Here is a 25,836-nt window from a genome sequence, read left to right as displayed (position 1 = left end):
GGGTAGACCTCCCTCCTTGCTGGTTGGTTTGCGCCCCACCATGAGGACGCCACAACAGAATCCACTTGTGTTCCATCTCTGATCCAACAGGATTAATTACACAAACAACAGAAGCCGTTTCCCCCTGCTTTCTACGCTCCGCGGGCTTCCTCGTGTTGAGCATGGTGTAGTCAATCTTTACTGGGAACAATGGAGATTGCATTATGGTGTATTTTCTGGAGATATGAATACAGATGTGAGCTTGCCTATGCTGCCATCTTGTGATTGCATCTGGACAAGTACAGGATGCAAACAAGGTGAACTCGAAGAGAAACCCTTTATTATTTATTTGACGCAACACTGTATCGTGATATCGAGTTAAAGGTAAATGAAGACCTTTAGGAGAGTCGATTTTAAATGTTGGTTGCACAGTCGGAAGTTTGCCGGGAAGAAAGTTTTCAGCTCTCAAATATCTAAAGGGCAGCTTCTCAGCTGAGAGCTGCTGTGATCGAAAAGGAAAATCCTGACAGCTGCTCAGACAGAGGAACCAGCAGTGGTCAGAAAATAGCTGCATGATGAAACTATGGAAATGTGAAACGTAAGAGATGCCTCTTGCAGAGCCCGCGAAGCATCTGCCAGCACAGCGTGAAATCAAATAAACCAAATCATTTTCATCTGGAAAGTTAGCAATTAAATCTTTATTAGGTCTGCAAAGACTTACCAAAAAAAAAAAGGTTAATATAACAAAAAAAAAGTCAATTTTGTCATTCTTAAGTCATACAAAACCATACTGTATCACACTCTTAACACTGTTACTCTAGCATCTGTTTAACATTCGTGTACTTGTGCCATTTGGGGGTCGCTCAAGGACTTCTGAACCACAGTGCTGCCCCCACACCCGTCTGAATGTGGATGCATACCTGTGAGTGTACACACACACATCATCTGAAGTTTAAACAATAATTTGGCACAACAGCTTCTCTGCCATCAGTAATTCTGTAAGCAAATGTCCTTGCAGGTTTTCTTGCATGTTTAGTAGATTGTGATCCTTGCTGAAGAGCAAACAGCGGTGCCGGAAATGAAGTACTGAATGATGCATGCACATGAGGAGGAAAGCGTGGAGGGTCAGAAGGGATGGAGTCTTTTTGTCACTGTTGCTGTTGTTTTTACGGTACAGCCACTTTGTACGGGCTTCCTGGCACGTTATCGTCGCCCCATTTAACAATGACAGTGTAACTGCCCTTGTCCTTCACGGTATAGGTGACGTTATAGAGCTTGTTGCCCATGTGCTTGACGTAGACCTCCTCACAGGGAGCATGGGGTCCGTGCACGCCCACCATCAGCATGTTGGTACCTGGATGGAGCGGCAAGAGGGAGATTTAATGATAGTGGTCTACAAAAGCTGGTGGTTGTGCAAGTTTAAATATTCTTTTATTCAGCCAATGAAAAGAAAATGTATGATGTCAGAGAGGTTTCCTAAAATGGCAAAGTAACAGAGAAATATTCCTCGTTCCTGCAGTTCATCATGACCTCTGTGATGACATTGTCTTGTGTTTTTTATACATTTCTTTGGTTCTGCAGCTCTTTTCAGGAAAGTAGACTTTATGTTTCTTGCGTAGCATTAAATATTCAAATATTACACTAAGTTTGCAGCTGTCTGCCGAAAGAAAATGAGCAATTTAGCATTTACCAGGCATTTATGATGATGATGTTAACAAATTATTTGGTTGAGCCCGAAATAAGTGAGGGAGGTAGTGTAAAAAAATATAGAGAGCTTTGATTGTATCAAAATTTTAGGCTTTTATGATGATTTATTAATCTATTAATCCCTGACTCTCTTCCACAGTTTGTCTTTTGTCTTTTCTTCCTCCCTTCACTAACAACCGGTCACAGCATATGGCCGCACCTCCCTGAGCCTGGTTCTGCCGAAGGTTTCTTCCTGTTAAAAGGCAGTTTTTCCATCCCACTGTCACCAAGTGCTTGCTCATAAGCGGGTGACCTGATTGTTGGGTTTTCACCTTAAAATATAAAACACCTTGAGGCAACTGTTTTGGGGAATTGAAACTAAATTTGGACTTTTATATTGTGAAAATGTAAATCCAGATCCCACTCATTCACTGCATAAAAAACCTGAGATTACTGAGGTCATAGCAGCTTAAAACTACCTGTTAACATACGGTTACAGTGTGAATCATTTAATAAACCTCGCTTTGGTGTCTGTATATACCAGTGCTCAAATCCTGCTTTTTTCTGTATTCACGCAAAATATGTTTGATCCCTATCGCCTCACCTGCTGTGCTGCAGTCGACAGTAAAATTGTTTTTCTGCCCAACCAAAGCCTTGGACAGCCCTGTTCCACGACAAACCACCTTGCTAGCATCTGACGTCATTTTGGATGAGGTGGTAGAAGAGGAGGAGCTGTAAGCACCACCCACTTTGGATGTTTTGGTAACCGTTTCGACCAAGACGGAGGAGGTCTCGTGGAGGCTGTGTCCCCCAGAAAGCCTCGGGCCTGCGGGAGAGAGAAAAAGAGACAGAGACAGAAAAAGAGAAAGAGAAAAAAAAAGTTATCTCCAGTCATCATGGCTTAATCCAGACATTACATAACACACTGGGTATTGACAAAGATATGAGGGAGGAAAAGCTGCTGTTTATAGGGAGAGTTTTTCCTCAACGGAAACATTCAAGGAAGCCCAAATTGGAAAAGATTTTATACCACTTTCAAATAAAGTGAACTTTCAGGGACTCTTGGGAGTTGTTTTCAAACTTGAAAGCATTTTTATGTAACACTAATAAAAAAAAATGGGAATGTTTTTGTTTTTTTTCGTCAGCCAGTGACAGGAATATATTGCTGCAGTGCAAGAGAAAAACAGCTTTTATCTAAGATGAACACGGAGAAGCACACACGTGGAAGACGTGACATTTTCATTACTTCTGCACTTTTCAGAGATGCACTTATCTCTCAATCGAAGACCTATCATGTAGATATATACTGTCAAGCACACCTGTGATTTTGGCTTTGAAAGGGCTTCCCACTATGTGCTGTGGCCCGCCGTATTTGATGGTGATGAGATAGTTGCCGGGTGCCATGGGTGTATAGGTGATCTTATAGCCTTCAGGACACTCCCGACAGTCCATCTTGACCTTGGACGGCCCGTCGATGTTGACCGACAGAGTGCCAGAGCCTGCGTTACAGGTTTTGACCACAAACTCTGAGGGTACACCTGTGAGAAGAAAGATGCTGATGTTTGAAGGGCTTCCCCCTTGTTGCAATTGTGCAAGAATATTAAAAATAGCAGGAGCACATGATGGTGAATGGCAGTGAAATGCACCTGTGGTTCCCCCTTGCAGTCCAGGGCCATGTGCAGTCACCATGCCAGGGTCTCCAATAAGCCCTGGATCTCCCACTCGAACTTTGAATGGGCTCCCAGGAATGTGGCATCCATTGAACTTGACATCTATGGAGTGAACTCCGTTCTCTCGTGGAATGAAGCGGATTGCACTCTTGTCTAAAAACACAATAGGAGACATTTCTGCTCTTATGCTCACAGATGACGCGTTGAAATTAAAAAACCTGAGTTATCTCTGTTGTGCAGCCTACTTAATGCTAAAAGCTTAGGGTGGTGCATACCGCTGTCAAGCTCGGTGACATAGCATTCCTCAGAAGAGCCAGAGGGGGTGTGGACCTTGGCATCAACCACACCTCGGGCGCTGTTGCGCTGCACCATGAAAGATGCCTCTTGGTTCACCTTCAAGTCTTTCTCCTGCAAAAGACAGGTAATAATAGGATCAAAAAATGTGTGTGTGTGTGTGTGCGTGAGGCCCACACATTTAGGGACACAATGTGTGTGACTCATCATGCCTGAACGAGAATAGATAGAGCATTTGCGTGTGAGAGGCAGAAAAGGTCAAAGATTACAGCGAGGCGTTTAGTGTTTTTTGCCCCACAGATGGACAAGAGGTCCTAGCAGACAGAGATAGCGTGACATTTTAAATGCTGCCGTTGCACTTTACCTGCCTTTTTCATTTTCTAGTGCGAGAAAAAGTGCTCTGAAGTGGCATTTCAGTTAACTAAAAATACATGGTTTTAGCATCGTTGGCAGCTGTTACGGAGACTATGAAAGCAAATAAAACAACATCTGTCTGCCACTGACACCAATATCGTGAGCTGTCAGAGGTATCTTTATCTTCAGCTCACAATTTGCTTTCTTGCTTTCGCTCAGATGGAAACACAATCACAGCAAAGCAACTGAGTGCTCACATAGCACAGCTTGTGATGCCCCACATTACAGAGGGACAGTTAATCCAGCCCTTCATCACTGGCCAGCATCACAGTATTATATTCATGGGTACTGCTCCAGCGCTGGCATTCAATTACACTTCAAGGGCAAAGTGCTTTTAGAAAGATCTGCAACCAATCGCACATTATGTCACATGCCATCTGCTATTCTACCTTGATATTCTGTGATTGCGTATCTATTTTGTCTGTGATAGCTGCTGAGACAAATAATTAATGTGACTATTGACAGCTGTGTATGTGTGTGTGGAAGTGTGCATATGTGTGCGAGAGCTAACCTGAAGGCTTGTGACAGTGAGCCTGCGGGCCTCGTCTGACAGTGTAGCAATCGGAACGATGAAGGGGCTGTCAGGGATGTGCTCGTTGTTGAACTTGATTGACACCTCGTAGTCACCTGGGGAGGAAGACAGGTTATTTACTTCCACCATCAAATGAAGTGGAGGAGGCTCACAGGAATTACTGAAAAGCTTAGCAGCTCAGAAACAAACACACACACACACACACACACACACACGAGTCGCACTGCTAAAACATGCGTGAGGAAAATCCACGGCTGTGTGTGATAGAAGTTCTACCTGGTTCTTTCACTATATAGGAGACACCGCAGGAACCATCTTTTCTGTCCTCAAATGAGATTTCAGCCTTGCTGGGCCCCTCCACAGCAATGGACAGGCCACCAGCACCTGCCTCTCTGGTCCAGATACTAAATTCAGCTAAAGATGATAAAGTAAAGGAGAATGGTAATCTTAAGGAAGAAGAATGTCAAAACACAATCATTCCCATTAACAGCGTGGCTGTTTACAAACAGGAAACTCACAAGGCGCTCCAGCAACGCCTCTCTCCAGCCCGGGACCGCCTGCGCGGACCTTGTGTGCTCCACCCTCTCCCATGGGACCCACGGTGAACTGGAAGGGGCTACCGGGGACGTGCTGGCCTCTGTACTTGACGTTGACTGTGTGGGGTCCGATTTCCTGAGGGATGAAGCGCACACTGTAGGTGCTGCTGCCTCCATCCACGATGTCAGCGTCCACTGTTTTCCCACTGGGGCTGGTCACCTGAGCTGTCATGGCCTGGGAACCACTCTCAACTGGTATGGCAGCAAAACGTCAGATCAGAAACAATCCAGGATACATAATAGGCATACAGTACATCGGTGATTTAGCAGGCAGCTAAAGCTGGATTCAGAGTTAGACTCACCCTCAGGTCTGGCAGTGATGCCAGCGAAGCTGCTGAGACTCTCTCTGCCTAGAAAGTCTCCAAAAACATCTCTGAATGGGCTTCCTCTTCCTCCCACCTGAGTGCTCTCCTCCACTCGTACTTCCCTCTTGGTCTCTCCACCGCGGATTTTGCTGATCTCTGTGCGTTCGGTGCGGGTGTAAGTGTGGCTGCTGCGAGTGAATGTCCTCGTTAGCCTCTCCTGAGCTGAAACCATCTGGAACCAGTTTCCTAGAGCAAGGAAGAAGCAGTGAGAGTATAAATGTAAGAATACCGTAGCTTCATTTATTTAAAATCGCTCCCCGTTGTTCCTCTGCTCTCTAACCATTTCTAACTGGCTTCTGTGCTCACCTGGGATCTTAAGGTTAAGACCACATGTGCTTCCCACTGACGCAATGGATGAGGCCTGTCTCTTCCTAGTGATACTCTCCTTGATCCTTCCCTCTCCGGTCACCTTCACTGTGAAAGGACTTCCTGGAAAGAACACACACACACACATATGCAGATTTAATTCATTTTAATATGGCGTTTTTAAAAAAAATTATTATTCTTAAAGCAAAATATCCTCTTTTTTCCCCCAAAGTAAAAGATTCTAACCTGGGATGTGCTTTTCTGTAAACTTGATGTTAACAGTGTAACTTCCGGGCTCTGTTGGGCAGTAGGTCACCCTGCAAGTCCCATCCTCCACATCTTCACAGTTGATGTCCACTTTGCTCGGACCCTCAATTGACAGTGCCAGACCTCCGTAACCTAAGCAACAGATTTGACTGTTTATTTGCTTCTTTTTTGTAAAACTGTCTGTGTGTCATGTACCACTTAAAAAGCATACCTGCATTCCTAGTATCCACAAAGAATTCAGCCATTTCAAAAGTGTGCGCCTCCACCAGGCCTTTACCGAAAGCCTTCACCCTGCTGGCCTCACCAATCTCTGACTGGCCGACCATGATTTTGAAAGGACTGTTGGCCACATGCATGCCATTCTTCCTAACGCTCACTTCATGCTCACCAACCTCCTTAGGAGTGAAAGAGATGCCTGTGGGCATAAAAAGAAGGGTTAGAGGAAAGAAATTCAATGCGACCAACCTGGGGGAAAAAAAGCCTAAATCCGTCAGGTGAATCTTATCAATCTTCTACTCTTCTTAGTCTTTGTGTAACAGGAAAATTAATATCCCACCGAGGTGTCTGTTGGGCAGTCTCTTAAGTAGGCACGGCTCTTCGTTGCCAGATGGGGCTCTGATACTGGCAGTCAGAGAGCTCAGATCAGTTTCTGCGATCTTTAGGGACACATCGGCCGCTGTGCCGACATTCAGCTGGGATGTTCTGGTTATGGAGTCATCCCCTTAATTAAGAAAAGAGATGATTTAGTGATAGATCTGATCCTGCAGAAGTGATCGTTTAAAGATTCAATATATATATCTATGTGTGTATAGTGTATACATATTATAATGTACTTCCTTACCAGTGATCTTGGCAGTAAAGGGACTGCCAGGAATGTGCTTGTTGTCAAATTTGACAATGATATTGTAGTCTCCGGGTGCTGTGGGCAGGTAGGACACAGTGCAGGTGCCGTCTTTGTTGTCCTTGCAGGTGATCTCAGCCTTGGAGGGCCCCTCCACTGCTAGCGACAGACCACCTGAAAGGGACACAAAAAAAACCTTCCACTATGTATTTTCTCTTTTCAGTTGTCTCATAAATATCACTAAAAAAACGCCTATGTTCTGCTACCTTCTCCTGCATTCTTCGTGACCACTGTGAAAGTGGCAGCCTTGTTGACCATGCCATAACTCAGACCTGGGCCATAAGCAGTCACCACTCCACTGTTCACTGCATCCACAAAGAACTGCAGAGGGCTTCCTAAAGAGGGCACAATCATCAGCAACCAATGATTAATACTGCGTTTTATATTTTTAAATCTGGAGCAAAATTGATCAATAGCACTAAATTCCGGTCCATCCATCCAACATGGTGTGCTGCTGACCTGGTATGTGGTTTCCATCATATTTGATGTCCATTTCATGCAGGCCTTTCTCCGTGGGCTGGTACTTAATAGTGATTGTGCCATCCTTATTGTCAGTGATGTGTGGGCGAGCAGTCTTGCCAGAAGGCATCCGCACTTCACCTGCAGAGGTAAGACGGTTAAATGTCAGTGACCTAAAAAATAAGATATTTTGTGGGCATGTGTGTGCAGACTTTTTGTGTGTGTTTGTCACACCTGTGATTTCGCCTTGCTGTGGTGTGAAGGGGACGAGAAAGTTAACGGGACGGAAGAGAGGATCCACAGTATCCCGGGGAACGACTGGCTCATTTGTGGCCTGTCAAGGAGCAAGAAAAAATAAACTGTTGGTTTCATTCGACTGAATGTCAGTTTAAAAGCACACAGAACTGTGGCAGCTAGCGAATAATCCTTTCCTCACCATCACATGGAAGGGGCTTTTAGGGATGTTTTGTCCCCCAAAGCGGATGGTAATGACATATTTCCCAGGTTCAGGTGCTGTATAGTAAATGTCAAAGGTGCCATCGTGGTTTTCCACCACATCCATGTCCACCTCCATCCCCTGTGGGGTCAGAACCTTGCAGGTCACCTTGCCTTTCCCAGCAGCCTTGGCATCCACTGTTATAACTGTATCCTCAGAGGTCTGCAGCTTTTGCAGACTTGCTGTTAAGGACAGAGAGGAAAGAAGGATAAGAGGTAAAATGTGCTGCATTGATTCCTGTAAAGTCTTCCAGCAGTGCAGTGCAGATATAAAAGCAAAGCTTTGGATACTCACACACGCCGTGTCCTCCAATAGAAACTGCGGAAATAAAAAAAGAGCATGATGGTTAAAAAAACATGAACATTAAATCAAAATTGCTGATAATATTGTTATTTATCATAAGTATTTTCTTACCTGTGACGCGACATTTGCTGGCATCTCCTGTGGGCAGAGACTGGATGCGGTATGGGGAGTAAGGAATCTCATCTCCTCCATATTTAATGGTGATAGTGTAGGGGCCAGTAGAGTCAGGCACATAGGAGACAGTGTATGTGCCATCCCTGTTGTCCTGGATGGTTGCATTCTTTGGCTTTCCCTCTGGGTCCTGTGACCAGACATTTCATGTTATTTTACATAGTGTCTTATTGTTTAGAAAATACTGTGTAAAAGGAAGGAAAACCTACCAGAATCTGCACAGTGAGCAGTCCCTCTCCAGCGTCACGAGCATCAATGGTGAACTCAACAGGCAAGCTAGCGGGCACACCTTTGGTATCGAGACCAGGACCACTGGCACGTACTTTACTGGCATCGTGCCCAGGCTGAGACATTACCTTGAATGGACTGTTGGAGAGGCCAGTAGCAAATATAATTACATATTCAGTGTGACAAAAAGGCAGAAATGGGACACAAAAAATGTGTTTAGTGCTTCTAAATCCAGACACAAAGAGCAGAGATTTAAACAAGACATCAAAACAAATTTCCTGGATTACTCTTATACTCATACTCTACCTGTGTGGGACTTCCTGGTCGGCATATTTGACTGCTACAGTGTATGGGCCATCCTGGGCTGGAGTGTAGTGAACTGTGTGGGTTCCATCACCGTTATTCTTCACACCAACAGGCTCCACGGTCCCTAGAAATAAAGACATGCCACATAATTACTGCTATTTGTCACTCACTTGGTGCATTAATGACAGTTTTTCTTATTAATAGAGCCCATTCACACCTGTTGGGCCATAGAGTTTGACATCCAGTGGGGCCTGTCCAGCCTTGGTGCAATCCACAGTGAAAGTCTGAGGAACATGGGCTCTCACTCCAGCGCCCAGACCTGGACCTGAGCACTTTACTTTGCTGGGATCCACGGGATCCTTAACTGGCACACGGAACGGACTGCCGGGGATCGGGTGACCTCCGTAGTTAATATTCACATCGTAGTCTCCAGGAGTGAAGGGCACATACTCCACACTGCAGCTGCCATCTTTGTTGTCCTTGCAGGATATTTTTGCCTCTGAGGCTCCTTCGATGGTCAGACCCAAGCCTCCTGTACCAGCACCCCTGTGACAGAAGCCGACAATTTAAAAAATGTTCACACTGGGGTTCTAATATACTCTCTTTCTCTGTTTTATCTACAAAATACAGAAAAAGAAAAACATTTTAAAGAATATGCAAATATTCTTTATATTCTTTTGTCTTATATGTGGTTCAGAAGTACCTGGTCTCCACGGTGAAACAGTTTGGTTTGTTGGTTATTCCTCCCTCCAGACCCGGTCCAAAGGCACGGACCCGGGTTGGATCACATCCCTCCACCACAGACACTCTGAAGGGACTCTTAGGCACCGGCGCGTCATCATACTGCACTTCAATCAGATGCATCCCTACACACAAACGAATACATCACTTACAGGTCTGACGCCAAACCTCTGTGCCTGCTTGTTTTTAACGCTGTTACTGCTTCTCGTTTTAAATTATGGGCCAGACAAATTCCCTTTTAGGGAGGTAAACATCTGTTTATTTATAAAAGACACTATCAAAAGCGCAGACGCTCGGGTGAATGTACAAGGCGTTACATCTGTTCCCTATTCATTATTCTGTTACAACATTTTTCTGACAGAGCCCTCTCAGTAGGCCTATACACCAGATTCCCAGCCACACTGCTGTGATATTAGAGCATGTCTGGTGGTAGAGAAGTGCTCTGTGATATCTTTGCTTTGTGCTATAGGTCTCTATTAATATCCCCTGTCATTCCCCTGCTGTACTGCTGTGTGCAGGCAGCCTTCAGCACACATACATACCTGGTTAAGAGCTTCTGAGCGCACTATTTATAAAACAGAGCCTGTCTGACTCTCTGCTTCCCTGCTCTCTGCCCCTCACATCATTGCACCACTGCATCATTCTGTATTTATACCCAGCTCTCTCTCTCACTCCGCTCTTTCTTTTCCATCTCTTTAGCTTTATTCCCAAATGGCGCCCAATGCAAGCACCTGTTAGCGATTTTTTTCTGTCTGTATGAACTCTTTCACATGCCCTGTCCATGTAAAATCCTCCATTTATCTGCATCGGGTCAAATCTGGACATTTTTCACCACAGTTCTTAGTTTATGTATGATCTAACATAATGACTGCTCCTACCGTCCTCGAACGCCGTATATTCCACTCTGTAGGTGCCGTCTCCCTTGTCAGTAATGTAGGTGTCTGTATTGGTGCCAGAGGGGTTGATAATGTGAACCTTCACGTGATTTCCTCCAACCTTGTTGAGGGCGCGCGCATCCACAATGAAGTGGGTTGTGACTTCTCTGAGAACACCTAGAGAAGAAAATGGGCCTTCAGGTGCTGAGATATTAGATATCTTTACTAATACTTATTTCTGAGCAGTTGGCATATATGTTAAGGCGGTAACGACCAATAAAACAAATCTAACCTTTACGTCTATAATGTAATGCAGTGATTTATTTTGAGGTGATTTTGTCATGCGTACCTCTGGGCTCCACTCCAGGCCCGTAGACGTGAACACCCGTGGTGTCAACAGAGGGCTCGACCTGCAGGACCTTTGGAAAGTGGGGAATCACGTGGCCGCCGTACTTGATCGTGATGGTGTGTGTGCCATGGAAGGATGGGATGTATGTGACAGAAAAGGTGCCATCAGCCGTTTTCTGGATGTGCACTTCCGCCTTAACCCCAGTCTCTGACACAATCTCAATAGTGAGCTCGCCGTCGCCTGCTCTGGTACAGTCCACAGTAAAGGTCGCTGGTTCACCTGCCTTGGCCCTCTCTAGACCAGGCCCACTAGCCGTCACCTTGCTGGGGTCAAAGGCTGGGCGGACTGCAGCTTTGAAGGGAGAGCCTGGAATGTGCTGCTCTGCAAACAGGATGTTGATGGCGTATTCGCCGGGCTCAGTGGGCAGGTAGGCGACTGAGCATGTGCCGTCACCGTTGTCTTGGCACTCAATTTTTGCCTCGCAGGGACCTTCCACCGTCAGGCCGAGCCCACCTGCACCAGCTCCCTTTGTATCAATAGTGAATGGAGCTGGTTTACCCACAACCCCTCCCTTCAGACCTGGGCCGAAGGCTCGCACCTGTGATGCAACAGTCAAGTTAGTTTGCGGGAGATGGTAGAGAAACATGTCTTCATACATAGTGCAGAAATCTATACAATTTTCATGATCTTTTACCTTTGATGGATCAGCAGGCATTACTGCTTCAACCCCAAAAGGGCTTCCCATCACAGGGTTCCCATCATAACTGACATCAACCTTGTACTGCCCCTCTTCTGGGGGAATATACTTCACACTGTGAACGCCTTTGGCTTTGTCTGATTCCAGCTTGCACGGGATTGGTCGGCCAGAGGGCGAGGTCATCTTCACACCTACGTTGCCCTGCCCACCAGCGTCCTTTGTGTTAACTGTGAACTCTTGATCCTTTCCAACCTCCACTTCTGCACGAAAGAGCACAATAAATTTATATAAAACATGTAATTATACAGTTAACTGGACTATAGATGTGTGATGGTTTATAACTTACTGGTATCTAATCCCTCCACTTTCACTTTTCCGATATCCATAGCTGGCGCCACTGTGATGTGGAAAGGGCTCTTGGGAATGGGATCTCCTCCGTGAGTCACGGATATTGTCATGTTGCCCTAAAAAATTAATTAATTAATTAAAAAAACACCAGAAGAAGAATGAGTATTTAATAATGCATGGCACTATTGTGAATAATTCCTTTTCTAATCTAACTGGACATCGAACAGAGGTCCGCTGTACCTGTTGAAGAGCCGTGTACTTGACAGTGTAGGAGTAATCGTGGTTATCGATGATCTCAAAGTCACGAACTGCCTCTCCTGGGCCTGACGCAGCAAAATGCACCTCAGGCTTGGCCTTGCCAGCTCCCTTTGTGTAGATATTGAAGTGGGTTGGAGTGCCCACCTCCACACCTGAAACGCACATGCGTCTTGTCAAATTGTTCTATTACTTTGTATCAAAGCAATGTAACGGAAGTGGTTGCGAATGTAAATACCTATACGGTATAGATGTCAAGAAAGCTCACCTGTCTTGTTGAGGCCAGGCCCTTCTGCTCTCACCTTTCCAGCATCGTGGGAAGGATCCACTTTCACTTTGAACGGACTTACTGGAATTTCCTGAGGAATACAATTACCAAGTAATGAAAATGAAAACTACTGATAATTTTACAGCCCGGCCCCCTCAGCTCAGATAAAAAACTGTATTCTTACCTGATCTGCAAACAGCACCATGATGGTATATCGGCCTGGACCGGGTGGAGTGTACTTGACAGTGAAGGTGTCATTGTCATTCTTGATGATGTCAAAGTCGATGTCAGCCTCGGCAGGCCCAACCACCCCCGGGGCGCATTTTATTCCAATGCTGATGTCCCCTAACGGTGCATAACAATGAGCGCAGTTCACAAAGGTTATTTAAAAGTTGAGCGTGTGAATATATTGAAGCAGTCACTCAACTCCTCTGGCTTTATTTATAAAATACTGTCATCCATTTCAAATAAATTTAGCTTCACAGATTCAATTATTCTTCTCTTTCTGTGCTCTACATTTTTTTTTTTTACATTTGCATGGTGCAGCACTAGTTTCTTTAGGGTCGACTAAACTTAGGAGTGTTTTTGTAACCACCCACATCATCTCCTTGTTCAGGCTCACCTTGCCCAGCCTCACTGCAGTCCACAGTGAAGTATGTTGGCTCGTTAGCCTTGAGCCCCGTCTTCTCTACTCCGGGCCCATAGACCTTGACTCTGTCTGGATGAGAACCCTCTCCAACCAGCACCTAATGAATTCACAGTGTACTTGAAGCAGATGCAATTGATTGAAGTACAACCACTGCAGTCCTCTTATTTTGTCTATATCTGGTGAAGTATCATCCTATTAAATAGACTTAATTTCGAGAGCGGTATAAAGTCATGTGTGTGTGTGTGTGTGTGTGTACATCTCCATGTCTCTTACCCTGAAGGGGCTGCTGGGCACATTGACCTCGCCCCAGGTGATGATGATGGTGTGTTTAATGGGCTTGACAGGAGTGTATACACAGTGAAATGTGCCATCTCCCCTATCAGTGATCTTGATGTCTATGGTGGAGCCTTCAGCATCCTTAGTGGATACAAAGTCTTGTCAGGTCTGGCGTGTACACCCCACATGAATATAAATGACCCACTCCTATCAATGCAAAACAAGGATTTCAGGCCATACCTGTGCATAGATCTTGAGTTGACCCTTCCCAGCCATGCGGGCGTCAACAGTGAATTCGGCCGGTTTGTTCACAATGACCCCAGTCGGCTTCAGGCCTGGACCATAAGCTTTCACCTTGAAATACATTATTTGGGATGCAGTTGAAGATCTCGGCGATGTGATTTGTACTTTCTCAGTTTATAAGTGATATCAGCTAGAATTACCTTTTCAGGGAAAACATCATTGGCTGCGGGCAGAATGTGAGCCATGAAGGGGCTGTCCTTGATGTCTTCATCGTCACAAATGACATGGACAGCATAGTCACCGGGCTCGGTGGGCCAGTAGCGTACGTCACAGGAGCCATCGCCCTTATCATCACACTCAATTTTAGCTTGTGATGGGCCTTCAATCGAGAAGCCTGAGAAAAATGAAGCATTCACCACGTATAAAGCTCAGCTTTAAAAGCACTGAAGAATGGTATTACTTTTCTTTCATAAGAGCTTGCATAACCTGCACACATCTTACCCAGAGTTCCAACTTCAGTGCCAATGGCCTCTACCACAAAGTCAGCAGATTTTCCCACCATGCCAGTCTTCAGACCAGGACCCCAGGCCCTCACCTTCTGAAAACCTGCCTCCGCACCCACCTGAACTTCGAAAGGGCTGCGGCACACAAGAAGAAAAACAAGTATATACAATATTACCTGGCACAAATGTGACCGTGCATTATTAATGAATTGCTGAAGGCAACAATAGGACCCTACCTGCGTGGGATGGGCTGGCCTCCCCAGGTGATGGTGATTGTGTATTTACCAGGTTTAAGGGGGTAATATTCACACTCATACACACCGTTCCCCACATCTCGCACTTTCACTTGCTCCTCTGCTCCAGCTGAAAAGGAATAATATCAGCTCAGACGCATTTTATGCATTTCGTTTTGTTGTTTAGTGCCGTATCATACGCGTATGTGAATGCAGACAAAGGACCCAAACAAAGGAAATCATTCTAAAAATGCACGAGGAGGAGTGATGCAGAGAACAGAGCAGTCTGACTCACTTGGCCCTTTGACTGAGACGCTCAGTGCACCGCTGCCGGCTCCCTTGGTGAAAACTTTGAAGTCTGCAACCTCCTTTACTCTCACACCTGTAGGCTGAAGCCCTCTGCCAGTAGCTCTGCAAGCATTTGGGTTTATGGCTGAAAGGAATAACAACAAGTGTGAGACAAAATTTTCAGCAGCAAAAAAAAGCTCAGAGTAGCCAAGAGCTGACTGCAGCAATGTTAGTAGCAAATTCCAATTGAAGTGGGATTCCACAAATGTTGACAGACTGAACCTGTAAATGAGAATGACGCTTTCTGCAGCACAAATGTCAGTGCAGTGCTGCACAAAATATTGACACATTACGGGGCATCAAGGAAGCATCCGGCAACATTTCAGTCAGTCACTCTGAAATGTTGAGGGCAGGCTTTTAATGGAATATTGGCTGAGGCAAATGCAGCCATGATGAAAACAAACATGTCGACAGCAAAAGCACAGAGAGAGGAGCAAAGACAGGCAGGAAGTGGCTGAAATTCTAACTGGGAAAAACTGCAAACTATGTGTACAACACTGCATTTCCTCTCTCTCTCTTTCTCTTTCTCTCTGAACATGACTAAACCACCAAGCTTCAGGACACGGGACGATAGAGCAGGCGACCAAGCATGGCATAAAGCCACGGCACCAAAAGCTCAGAGGAAAGCACAGAGGGGCATCTGCAGGGCCTGGCGCACAGGATTGCACTGTGTCGATCTGGCTAGGCAAGAGGCACAAGCTCCTCCAATGAGACAATACTAACTTGGACGGCCAGATTTTGGGGGAGGAGCCCCCGTCGCACCCTTCGCTCCAGGAGGGGTGCGCACTGACTGAGGAGTTATCGGCAGTGGCGCTCCCTTGGGAGGAGCAACAGTTGGAGCTAGAAATGACAGATAGGAAGGATTATGGACTTTACAGGGTGGCTGTTTCCAGGATAAATAAAGTTGACTGCAGACTGTGATGGATTGATCACCACGACACTTACGGCACGGTAAGAAATCAGATTTGTGTGACACTAATTTACAACACAGACAGATGGCTCACCCTCTGCGATGTTGACAGTAAAAGGGCTCTTGGGGATCTCCTGGCCTGCGAAGAGCACATGAATCTTGTGAGGGCCCTCCAGAACAGGACGATAGGTGCAACGGAAAACACTGTCCCCTTTGTTTTCCAGGATGAGCTCCACCGTGTCCTTTTTGCCTTGAGGATCGACGATGACCACACTGACATCGCCATTACCAGCACCTACGTTTGCCAGAAAACCAATGATTATTGGAGGACTGTTGTTTTCTATATGATTTCAGTAAGCAGTGGATGGTTTTTTTTTCATGCTTACCAGCTGTGTAGATGTCAAAGTATGTGGGTTTGTTTGCCACATTGCCTGTGGGCTCCAGACCTGGTCCCCTGGCCTGGACTTTGCTCGGGTCCCCTAAAGCTTTTGCCACATTCACTGTGTACGGGCTCTTGTCAATGTCCTGGCCTGCAAACAACACTTTCACCTAACATTGAAGGAAAAAACAAGACAAATTTAATACAGAGTCCGTTTTATCCTGTCGTGACCGTATGTATAGTTAAAACACATAATAAATATTGCCAGTGGGCTCTCACCTTGTGAACTCCCTCAACTTTAGGAACATAGGTGACAGTGTAGGTTCTGTTTTTGTCATTGTTGGGTTTTACTTTTGCCTGAAGAACAAAAAAGTCAAAGTGAGAGACATTTAGTCAAAGATGAGCAAATCTTTGTGTGTTGTTGCAATGGTCACAATGTAATATTCATAAACTGTATATAAAAGCTGGCCATATCTTCAATTTCTAAAAAGTGACACCAATGTGTCTGCCTTCAACCAGCGCTCTTTCTGATTGCTAGAGGTGGGAATACCCACACAACCCACGGTACTCAGCATATTGCAGTTATTAATATTTTGCAATGGATGATTAGGATGATTAAGCATACCAACACTCTAAAACGCCATAACACAGAGTCAGTCCGCTATCAGTCTGTGATTGAATGGGGTCAAGTTGGCAATTACATGTTTCTGATAATAGAGTAATTAACTGTAGTAAACTGTTAAAGCTAAGTGTGTCCAGTGTTTGTTGTGTGCATATGAGCTGATTTAATGTAAGTTTACTCAGCTTGCATCATCTCTTGATGGAGGTGTATGAGATGAGCTGTCTTGCTCACTGTACTTCCAGAGAACTTAAATGTATTTAATAAAATATCGAGTTTTTTATCGACACAAAGTTGCCAGACAAAATATTTTTTCCCTGTCCCTACGACGTACTGTTCTGTCTGCAATGAGTCCATATTCAATTCAGTTCAGTTTTATATACACCACAACAGTTCCCTTAAGGTGCTTTATATTGTAAGGTGAAAACCTCAACATTCAGACAACCCTCTATGAGCAAGCCCTTAGCGACACTGGCTGGAGTGAGGGAAGGGAGACGGGGCAAGGACAGGACAGGATATGGGTGATGTCACTGTGGCTACACCCATCTTTTATATACCGTCTATAGTCAGATTAGGCATCTACAGAGTTAGAAAATCTTGCCTTTCCAGAACTGAGAGGCATGACAGGCTTTGCACTTCTCCTTGATTAATCACGCTTACTGCCTGCTGCTAATGCTTGTTAGTGATTTCCACGTACATGTGTATAATACTGGCTGTCGTGTGTTATTCCATTTGACAGTTTCACCTAACTACACCAGGAACATCGTTCCTAATTTGCTTTGCCATGTTGACAGTTGTATACAGACAAGCAGTAGAAAAAAAACTCACAGAAGTGACAGAACGTCAACGGAAAACTAAAAATATTTCCCATCTATGTTTTTCTGCTGGGATGCAGCTTTTGTTTTGGTCCATTATGATGAGACGCAGCAGTAGTCATACACAACACCCAGTTTTTTGGTTTCAAACCAATGCCCCAGTGTCACCTGGATTAGGTCATTGCTGGGCTGACAAAGTGAGGTCTAAATTTAGCATTAGGGTTAATAATTCAATAATTTGACTGATAATGGCACTAAAGAAAATGTAAACCTACAGTTTGGTACCCTGTACCTTTTTCCTGAGGGCATCATCTCATACTCGTTATGAAGGATGTGATTTTTGTCCTTAGTAATTTTCAGACCCTGCTTTATCACTGACTCTTCAAATAGCTCCTGGAGGGATGATGAAGGGGGCATGCCAACTATCTTTCCAGCCCTTTAATCAAATTTTGAATTTGGGCCTCTGAGCTTGACGAAAGATTGCCAAACAACCCTTGGGTATCATGTATGACTCGCCTCCTCTTTGTGTCCCTCTGGATCCTCCACGTAGACCAGGACTTCACCACTGCCAGCTTCCAGAGTTTCCACAGTGAACACAGCTGGTTGCAGTACCTTGTTTCCATGAGGCTCAATGCCTGTGATATAAATATAGAAACACAAGGCATGTTTTTTCTTTCTCATCAGAGCAAACAAATAGGCCCCTCTAGATTACAATTATCCAATTAATATACAGCATTGAGCTTACATTGCTGTGCAAGGCAGGCAAATGCAGTGAGAGTACAGAAAATAAATTGTTTAATGCAATCGGATAAAATATGGGTTTCTTTCACAAAAGCTTGGGGCAATGAAACATTTACAGACAACCAAATGCAACAAAGTGATGCACCACCAAAAAAGCATTAAAAGGTTTCCCTGAGGGAACACACTTGTATTACTGCTAAATTATCTATACAGTAACAGTACCTAGCATCACTGTTTTCAAGACTGAGAAGGTGAACATTCATTATTCATGTCATAGTACTTGTACGAACTGTTGTGAGCTGTTCATTCATTCATGTTGGGATGCCCACCTGGTCCATAGGCTTTGGCCTTGTTTGGAAAAAGTTGTCTGGGCTTGAGAGGAGCTCCAGGCTTCAGTTTTGCCTTGGGGAACTGAGACAGGTAGGTCATCACCGAGTGCTCGTCCACATTTGGGTCGACAATTTCCTCGGGGGCAATCACCTGAAGCATAGAAATCGGCCAGCGTTAAAGCGGTTAGTCACACAAACTTGCTGACCTTTTCTGTGGGAAAAATTTGGTGTTCATTAAAAAACTGTTTTCAATTACAGAAGACACGGTTTCGCTTTTAAGCAAAGACCATGATGACAGCTGTGACCATAAAAAGACAGCACGGCTTTATTTATGTCTTAATTAACCATACTGTCTTTTTTGCAACAAGGGTTTTGGGTTACTCTTTCTACAAATTTGCCTTATTAAGTATAGTGCAGTGGGATTTAATGAGGATTAAAACTTATTTATTCCCTCCGCCCCTGCTCCTCTCCACCCCTTTAGCACTTGTTTGCCTGTCTATCACACACTGGCACAAAGCCCTGCGCCACACTGGTTATATTTAACCTCAGGACAGCAGGGTTAAGGATTGTTGCCCTCAATAAGCCAGCAAGGGGGGGATTTATTCTGAGCCAGACCTCTCCCACATCTCCTTAACAACACCACAATGGAATCCAGCCCCCAGCCCTGCAACGCCATGACATACAGCCCCTGGCTATCTCACCAATGCTAAGCCTCATGGAGAGTAACTAACCCTGTGCCTTAGACAAACAAGTAAACAACGCGCACGGTGCACATTTCAATACGGAGACTGGGTCTTACAGACGGGACTGAAAATATCGCACACTTCACATTGTTATTCTGATGAACGCAGGCATATTTACACCTCAGTTTCAGAGGCTGGCTCGGAAGGTGTTAAGAAATCTCACACCTCCACAAATTCACAAAATGAAACTCCTACACACTCACTTACTAAGAGCTACAATAAACTAAATGGAAATATTAGACCTGAGCTGGGTAATAAATATTTCATGGCATCCTCCAGCATAATCTCCCTGGAAAAAACTTTGGTCTCTTTATAGTTCTGTTGTTTTTTTCTCCCCACTTCAGTGTTGCCTTCCATGTGTATGAGATCTGTTTGCATTTGCAAATTAGGCTTTGGTTTAATCTGCCAGTAGTTGGTTTGTTCTCTCTGAACCTATGTCCCATGAGTATAGCTAGGTTGCCAATCAGAAAACTGAAGAAACACTCTTGCTTTTCATGTTGCATTGTTTCATGAGATCAGCCCCACCCAGCTGAGCTGCAGTACACTCAAAGGCAGTTTGTTACTGGCGTCTATCATGCATCTTACCTGTGGCACACCCAGCCAGTCATCAGCCTGTTGCATGGCTTCTCTGGCATTCTGCACAGGCTTGTTTGGGTCCCAGTCCGCCCAATCCGGACACAAACCTGACAGGACGCAAAAAGGCAATTTAGCTCTGGAATGACTGACGTAGGCGGTGTTAAACTGCACATGGTATAATAGGGCCATTTGGGTTGTCACTACTATCTCTCCAACACCTCTAACTACAACAGCGACTGACCTTACCCGCACTTCTGCTCTACAATCTCTCAGGACTGTTCAAAAGAAACAGCTTCGACAGACGCAGTGGCATTTTCACTGTGGCCGAAGCTAGCCTGCTCTGTGCCGCTAATGCCTAAATTGGATTAGTGTTGGCAATGGAGTGGCCACTCACTCAAAAGGCCCACGCAGGCACACCACAGAATACCATTATCCAATTAGTATGGACAAAGAACTATTGTATTAACAAGGTTGAGTTTACATGTGTCTAAAAGCAAGGTTTTTTTCAGCACAACGCAAAATAAACCTTTATAAAAATGTCACTTGAGAGATGTCAGGGAGTTCCTGCCACCATGCTACAGTTGATGCTTTTAAGCCATCCCATAAAGGCCATTTTAACACCAAAGGAGAAAAGAGCATCTATGCTTTAGTTGTATGAAAACTGGACAGTAACAGAAACTGTAGCGAACTGCATGTCAAACAGGATATCCTTTTGTTCAAGGTCAAGGTCAAAGTGACTAATGAACCAGCTCCTTGTACTTTGGGACGTGAAGTGGAAGCAGAGCCTCTGTGTTTTGGTTTTTCAGGACAGAGCTAGTTTCATCAGCTACCCTGCTGTATTTCGCTGACAGGACCTTGTATGGTCAGTGTTGCAGCACAGTGTTTGAAAGATGCGTCTCCCCAGATCAATGGCTCATGTAAACACAGTTAAACATGGTGTTGTACACTCCTCTTGCTACTCCTCCACCTTTCGCTCTGTAAAGCACAGCTAGGAGAGGGTTCTCTAGTATTCATTGCTGGACACAGAAGCCTTAACTGGCAGAGATTCACACTGTGGCCTTGTGGTCTTTGGATCTGTGGCTTAGGCACCTCCCTGTGACAGATTATTCTGCATTTTGATGCAGAGCCAAGCATCCCCCTTGACAGAAGAGGAGGAATGATGCCCAAATTTGGGGGTGTTGTGTAGCAGCAAAGCTATAAACACTAAAGCTGGGCCTGGGCCTCAGGGCCTGATACAGTGAGGTTGAAGGCTTCAGCGACTGTGGGACAGCTGGCGGGGACATCCTCCGGTCATCAGCAACCTCTCTGCAACCCCATGACACTACCTGTTCTCCAGAGACAGATTACGCTGGCTGACGTCTGAATCGGAATCGAGATGCGTGTTTGTGTGTGTGTGTGTGAGTGTGAGACAGAGAAAGAGTAAGAGAAACGAGGCCCCGATTTCTAAATGAGGAGACGAATTCTCCTGAGGAAGTGATAGCGTTTCAAATGGGCACATGCCAGACCTCAAATTCCACTAAGAAAAACTGCCACGCAACAAGCCTGTCAACAGACGCTGTGCATATTCTGACTCAGCGACGACCTGACCTGTAGAGTCAGTCGATGCCACTACAAGCTTCTTACCAGGGGCACAGTTGTCAACCAGAGCTCCCAGGGCTTTGCCATCCCGCCAGTCACGGTTGAAATTGTTGATTGGCAGCTGAGGCACCTTGTTCTGTATCCAGCCCAACAAGCGCTGCTTCGGGGTCAGCTTTTTGGCCTCCTCGTCGTCCTCGTCATCCCACATGGGCATGGAGATGGAGTAGTGGAGGATGAGAGTCCAGATAAGACCCAGGATCAGCTTTAGATTCCCATCCACAATGGCTTTGCTATCTGTAGTTGGACAACAGTGACAGCGGAGTTCATGAGGATTTAGAACTTGCCAAAAAAAAATCAACACAATGAACTTTCAATCTCTGTTTTCATGCTTATGGGCCATCCTGATAGGATACTAGATAGATTTTAGGATAGTAAGATGTAAGCATAAGTGTAATCTATCAAATAGTGCTCCCCTGGCATTCTGCAGAGTTGACCAGGCTGTTCTGGGTAAAAATATAAACAATGATGATTGACTGCTGAGAAGACAAGAATCTAATGCTCTTCACTGTCCCCCACCACTCACCCCACCCCCCCAAGTCCCTTTCTCTCAGACAGCTGTCTGGCTGAGAACCCCTGACAATCTGTCATCACAATGGTAGTCTGAAGATAGTGACAGCTGAGGATATGTGGAAACGGATCCCTCTCTGCATAAATACCACTTGGATTTCAATTACCTCCTGAACTTGTTGCGCGAGAGTGCGATAAATCAAATAGATGGAGATTAGATTCATTGACAGTTAGCGTGCGGCTCATTTCCTGAAGTTCATGACGGAAAAGTTTGTCAAATAGCTCCCGATAACATCCACTCTAATTTTCGAACTTCAGCCATTTAAGCCAAATAACCTCCGAAGAGAGGCAGGACTTTAATGTGTAATCGACTAATCTCATTTGATACACCCCACTTAATTCACCGAGGCTTTAATAACGAGGCGCCTTTGATGCCAGTTGTTTATCACAAGAGCGTTTTATTGAGACTCTTTTAACTTCTCATAGATCTGCACCCCCCTCCTCACCCCCTGTCAGAAGGCAGTGTTTGATGTGTCGCTGTCTGACTGACAGAAGCAGGTGGCACAATGTGGCACAGTGTGGTTTTGATCCCGCTGTGTCCGGCACCAGCGTGGTCAAAGAGACAGCCATCAAATGGCATCTAGTTACACATGGTGACACATGAGCATCTAAGCCCGAGGTGATTTGTTTTTTTATGTTATTTTATATTTTTCTTTGTGTCTCTGGGTCACTGTAATGAGGCTGAGACATCATCTCGAGACGGCTGCAGTAACCCCATAGCGCTGCATGAAGGGAGATGGTGCTAGGAAGCAAAATGCCAGGGCTTTTATTATCACGCCCTGTTTCTGTCAAAGCGGTCTGACCTAAAGTGTGTCTGTACAGCTGCGACAACTGTGCCAGACACACACCACCATATTAACTCCTAGACACAATATCCAGGACATGTACTCTGCTAGACTTTGAGGTAATGCCTGTGATTGTGGCCTGTTCTTCCCTGTGATGAACAGAACTCAATGAGATTTGAGAGATGAGTGTTTTCCCCCAGTGTCATCACACACACCCGCAGTGCTCTTTCATTTGGACACGCTGTGGCCTTAACAGTCCAACGGCCAAAGCTCCAGATATGTCAGGAATTTCACTCAAGTGTGTGGCAAGGATCATTAGACACCAGAGCACAGAAATGTAATAAATACTCTCATTTATAAAACGCAGGGTTGTCTACAGTCACTATGGTGAAGCCATATGTCATCTTACTTTTCATTTAGATCTAAAATCTCCTCCCTGTTTGTTAAATATCTTTAAGAGGTGGCTTTCTGTTCACTCTGCTGGAGAAAAGTCTTCCTATTATGACCCTGTCGACGTGACAAAAACATCCACAAATCCACAACAATTTATTGTACCTTCAGCTCTCTGCACCACTGTCTGATCCTCAAATCCCACCACAGTTAATCCTCACCTCACATACGTTGCCAATGGCTCTGGATAGAAATTGGCTATCAGTAGAGAGCTTCGGTGAGTTCTTTGTGACCCCTGACCTGACGGAGACAACTGCCTGTGTGTCCGTGTGTGTAGCTGCTGTCCGCATGTATAAAGTGTGTCATTCTCATTAGCGCAGTCCTACTGAATTTCCAGCCCGTAATTTACCACACTGCTGCAGTGCGAGTAAGCAAAAGCAACAGTGTGGAGGCGCTGGGTTTTGGCCCTGGCACAAGTTAATGACCTCAGTGGCACCTCCACAATAATTTTCCAGTGAGCTGGTGACCTCTCTCAGCACTGCCTTCAAGGGGCCTGCAAAAGCCATGTTATTGCTGACTGACACCTGGCCTGATAACATACCAAAAGAGAGTGTGCTTGCCATGGTCCTCTGTATGTTTTAGGATCTAGGCTACATAAATTTCTCTTTTTCATAACTTGTTCCTAAGTAATAGTGGCCTGTTAAGGTTTTAGGATAACAGTGAACTTTCCAAACAGCTAATAGAGCCCGAGGCTGGCTTACCTATTGAGACCAGTTTGATATGCTCTCTGTCCAGGAACTCTAGTGCCACAGAAACATTTTCCAGTTTCATCTGACGGAAGTTGGGTCTGTTGTGATGCTTTCTGTACATTTTCTTCTGGCTCAAAACTTCCAAGAGCGAAATGAGCTTCAGCCCATCACTAAAATCCTTCTGCAAGTCGGTGACGGTCTTGTTAACGCACTTGAGGTGCTCGTTGCACCACCTGGTGAAGGTGTTCTGCTGGATCTTCTTCCACGGCGCGTCCTCGGCCAAGTCCTTCTCCGTGGCGGGCATCTCGTCGTCCTCCTCTTCCCCGAAATCAGTGGCCTGGTAGTACTGCGGGGGCAGCTGGTCGTCGCCGTAGTTGGTGCTCATCATGATGGCTTTTTCCGCGTCCACTTTTATACCTCGGTGACACTTGCGTGTTGAATTGTGAGCAAAAAAAGAAAAAAACTTTAGCGGCTCGGTGGCAAGCGCGCTCTCGCGGAGGAAAGTTCAAACTCGGATGAGTTACAAAGAAAAAAAAGCAGCTTAGAGATTTTTCGGATGTACTTGCGAAGAAGCCTCTGGTGTCAGTGATGGATTAAATGATCCGAATCACAACGTGCAAGACAGCTGGTCGTCTGTTTTGTTTTTTAATTGGCACCCTCCTGATAAGTCGTCCCTTTTCATATGGCCCACGGGGGGAAAGAATGTCGCTTTTTCAAGTTTCGTGGCAGGTGAGCTGGAACAGCACCGTTAAGAGTTCCCTCTGTTTTAACTTGAAAGTCGGGTGAGGAGAGAGATGGGTTTATAAAGGACCCCCCGGGCCACGTCACCCAGCGTCTGTGATCATAGTCTATTTGCTAATCCATGCGGATAACGGGAGTCGGTTTACGGGGAAGATGGGCCAGTGATTGGTCAGACATTAGGCAGCGCAACAGTTGTGGCATGCTGCTTATTTTTAGGCGCTCCTATTTGGGCGGTTGGGGGGGCTGGAGCTTGCCGATTGTTGTGAATGTGTTATGCAGCTCGGGGTCCAAGTGGCTGAACCACTGAACTAAGAAAAGAAAATGAAACGTGCCCTGAGTGTCTCAATGGCTCTTTTTTTTTTCTAACGATACAGAAAAGTAGGACTTTACATCCTGAAAGTCCCTCATTGTGGCCTGGGATAAAACATCTTAAAGGATGAGGTCACAGAGGTGAAGATGAAGCCGCTGCATTACGTGGGGTTGACTGCTATCTGCCACCGCTGAGTGAAATACATCTTTGTGCAGGCAAGCAAAGCTCGGAAAAGCTCGTGAGATGATGGTTTTGAGTTAAAATCTCTCTCAGCTTTCAAAATTCAAATTTTAAAAGCCAACCTCTTTGTGGGTCAAGGTTATCCAGGCTACATGAGTAGAGTTTCATCTCCAGCTCTGATCAGTGACAGCACATATCAGCACCTGATGGACAGTGTGTTTGTGAGAGAGAGAGTGGGAGTGTGTGTGTGTGGACAGCATCAGCTCACTGAAAAATTGATTATCTGTATTCTAAATGAGTAGGTCAGAATAAACACCAGGCTTGCAGTGGCTTCAAGGATTGTGGTGGTGCTGTGACTCAGCACTGACATGGCAGTGACACCAGATGCCAGCACCAGCCTTGATGAAGTAGTGGGAGGTAAGTATAACTGTGACACATGCAGATGGCATTTACAAGATACTCAGTATGGACACAGCAAGGGGTGCCCATGGTGATCTCCCACCTGCTAGTAAGATACCTTTTAACACTGTTGTTCCAGTCAACAACGACGTGTTCCAGCGCTTCATATAAATGACATATGTTGTGAAGTTACTGTAAATTTGACAT

The 25,836-nt window shown here is 45.3% G+C and overlaps 1 protein-coding gene across 2 annotated transcripts; it reads right to left on the bottom strand.

Annotated features, from left to right (window-relative positions):
• Positions 1 to 647: 647 nt before the first annotated feature.
• LOC146515290 (filamin-C-like) lies at positions 648 to 24,793 on the bottom strand. 2 transcript variants are annotated; one of them, XM_085165215.1, is made up of 47 exons: positions 24,012 to 24,793; positions 21,494 to 21,742; positions 19,880 to 19,977; positions 18,552 to 18,702; positions 17,998 to 18,116; positions 16,327 to 16,404; positions 16,055 to 16,217; positions 15,763 to 15,963; positions 15,482 to 15,598; positions 14,706 to 14,843; positions 14,414 to 14,540; positions 14,176 to 14,312; positions 13,875 to 14,068; positions 13,672 to 13,785; positions 13,429 to 13,572; positions 13,129 to 13,252; positions 12,691 to 12,851; positions 12,507 to 12,597; positions 12,224 to 12,393; positions 11,982 to 12,099; positions 11,633 to 11,895; positions 10,939 to 11,536; positions 10,593 to 10,766; positions 9,677 to 9,839; positions 9,191 to 9,519; positions 8,974 to 9,097; positions 8,649 to 8,805; positions 8,380 to 8,569; positions 8,260 to 8,283; positions 7,906 to 8,147; positions 7,704 to 7,803; positions 7,470 to 7,610; positions 7,217 to 7,345; positions 6,951 to 7,124; positions 6,666 to 6,830; positions 6,321 to 6,524; positions 6,089 to 6,241; positions 5,843 to 5,965; positions 5,474 to 5,722; positions 5,094 to 5,363; positions 4,852 to 4,989; positions 4,555 to 4,670; positions 3,611 to 3,743; positions 3,312 to 3,488; positions 2,985 to 3,203; positions 2,270 to 2,491; positions 648 to 1,333 (listed from the first exon to the last, which is right to left on the bottom strand). In XM_085165215.1, the coding sequence occupies exons 1-47, from the start codon at positions 24,385 to 24,387 to the stop codon at positions 1,146 to 1,148; spliced, it is 8,235 nt and encodes a 2,744-aa protein (XP_085021341.1). In that variant the 5' UTR covers positions 24,388 to 24,793; the 3' UTR covers positions 648 to 1,145. The 2 variants fall into 2 exon arrangements, with proteins under 2 accessions (XP_085021341.1, XP_085021342.1); XM_085165216.1 differs by lacking the exon at positions 15,482 to 15,598.
• Between the last annotated feature and the right edge of the window lie 1,043 nt (positions 24,794 to 25,836).

The sequence above is a fragment of the Neolamprologus multifasciatus genome, chromosome 7 (genome assembly GCF_963576455.1).
Source record: "Neolamprologus multifasciatus chromosome 7, fNeoMul1.2, whole genome shotgun sequence".
In the NCBI taxonomy this organism is placed as follows: Eukaryota; Metazoa; Chordata; class Actinopteri; order Cichliformes; family Cichlidae; genus Neolamprologus; species Neolamprologus multifasciatus.
Note: the sequence above shows the minus strand (reverse complement) of the source record. Positions and strands in the feature narration are given on the sequence as shown.

Excerpts from the sequence above, each read along its gene's own strand:
- LOC146515290 (XM_085165215.1), bottom strand. The coding sequence starts at position 24,387 with ATGATGAGCACCAACTACGGCGACGACCAGCTGCCCCCGCAGTACTAC. Across the intron at positions 11,537-11,632 it reads TGCCTGCTGATCCATCAAAG|GTGCGAGCCTTCGGCCCAGG; the intron begins GTAAAAGATCAT and ends GTTGCATCACAG. Across the intron at positions 6,525-6,665 it reads ACTGCCCAACAGACACCTCG|GCATCTCTTTCACTCCTAAG; the intron begins GTGGGATATTAA and ends TTATGCCCACAG.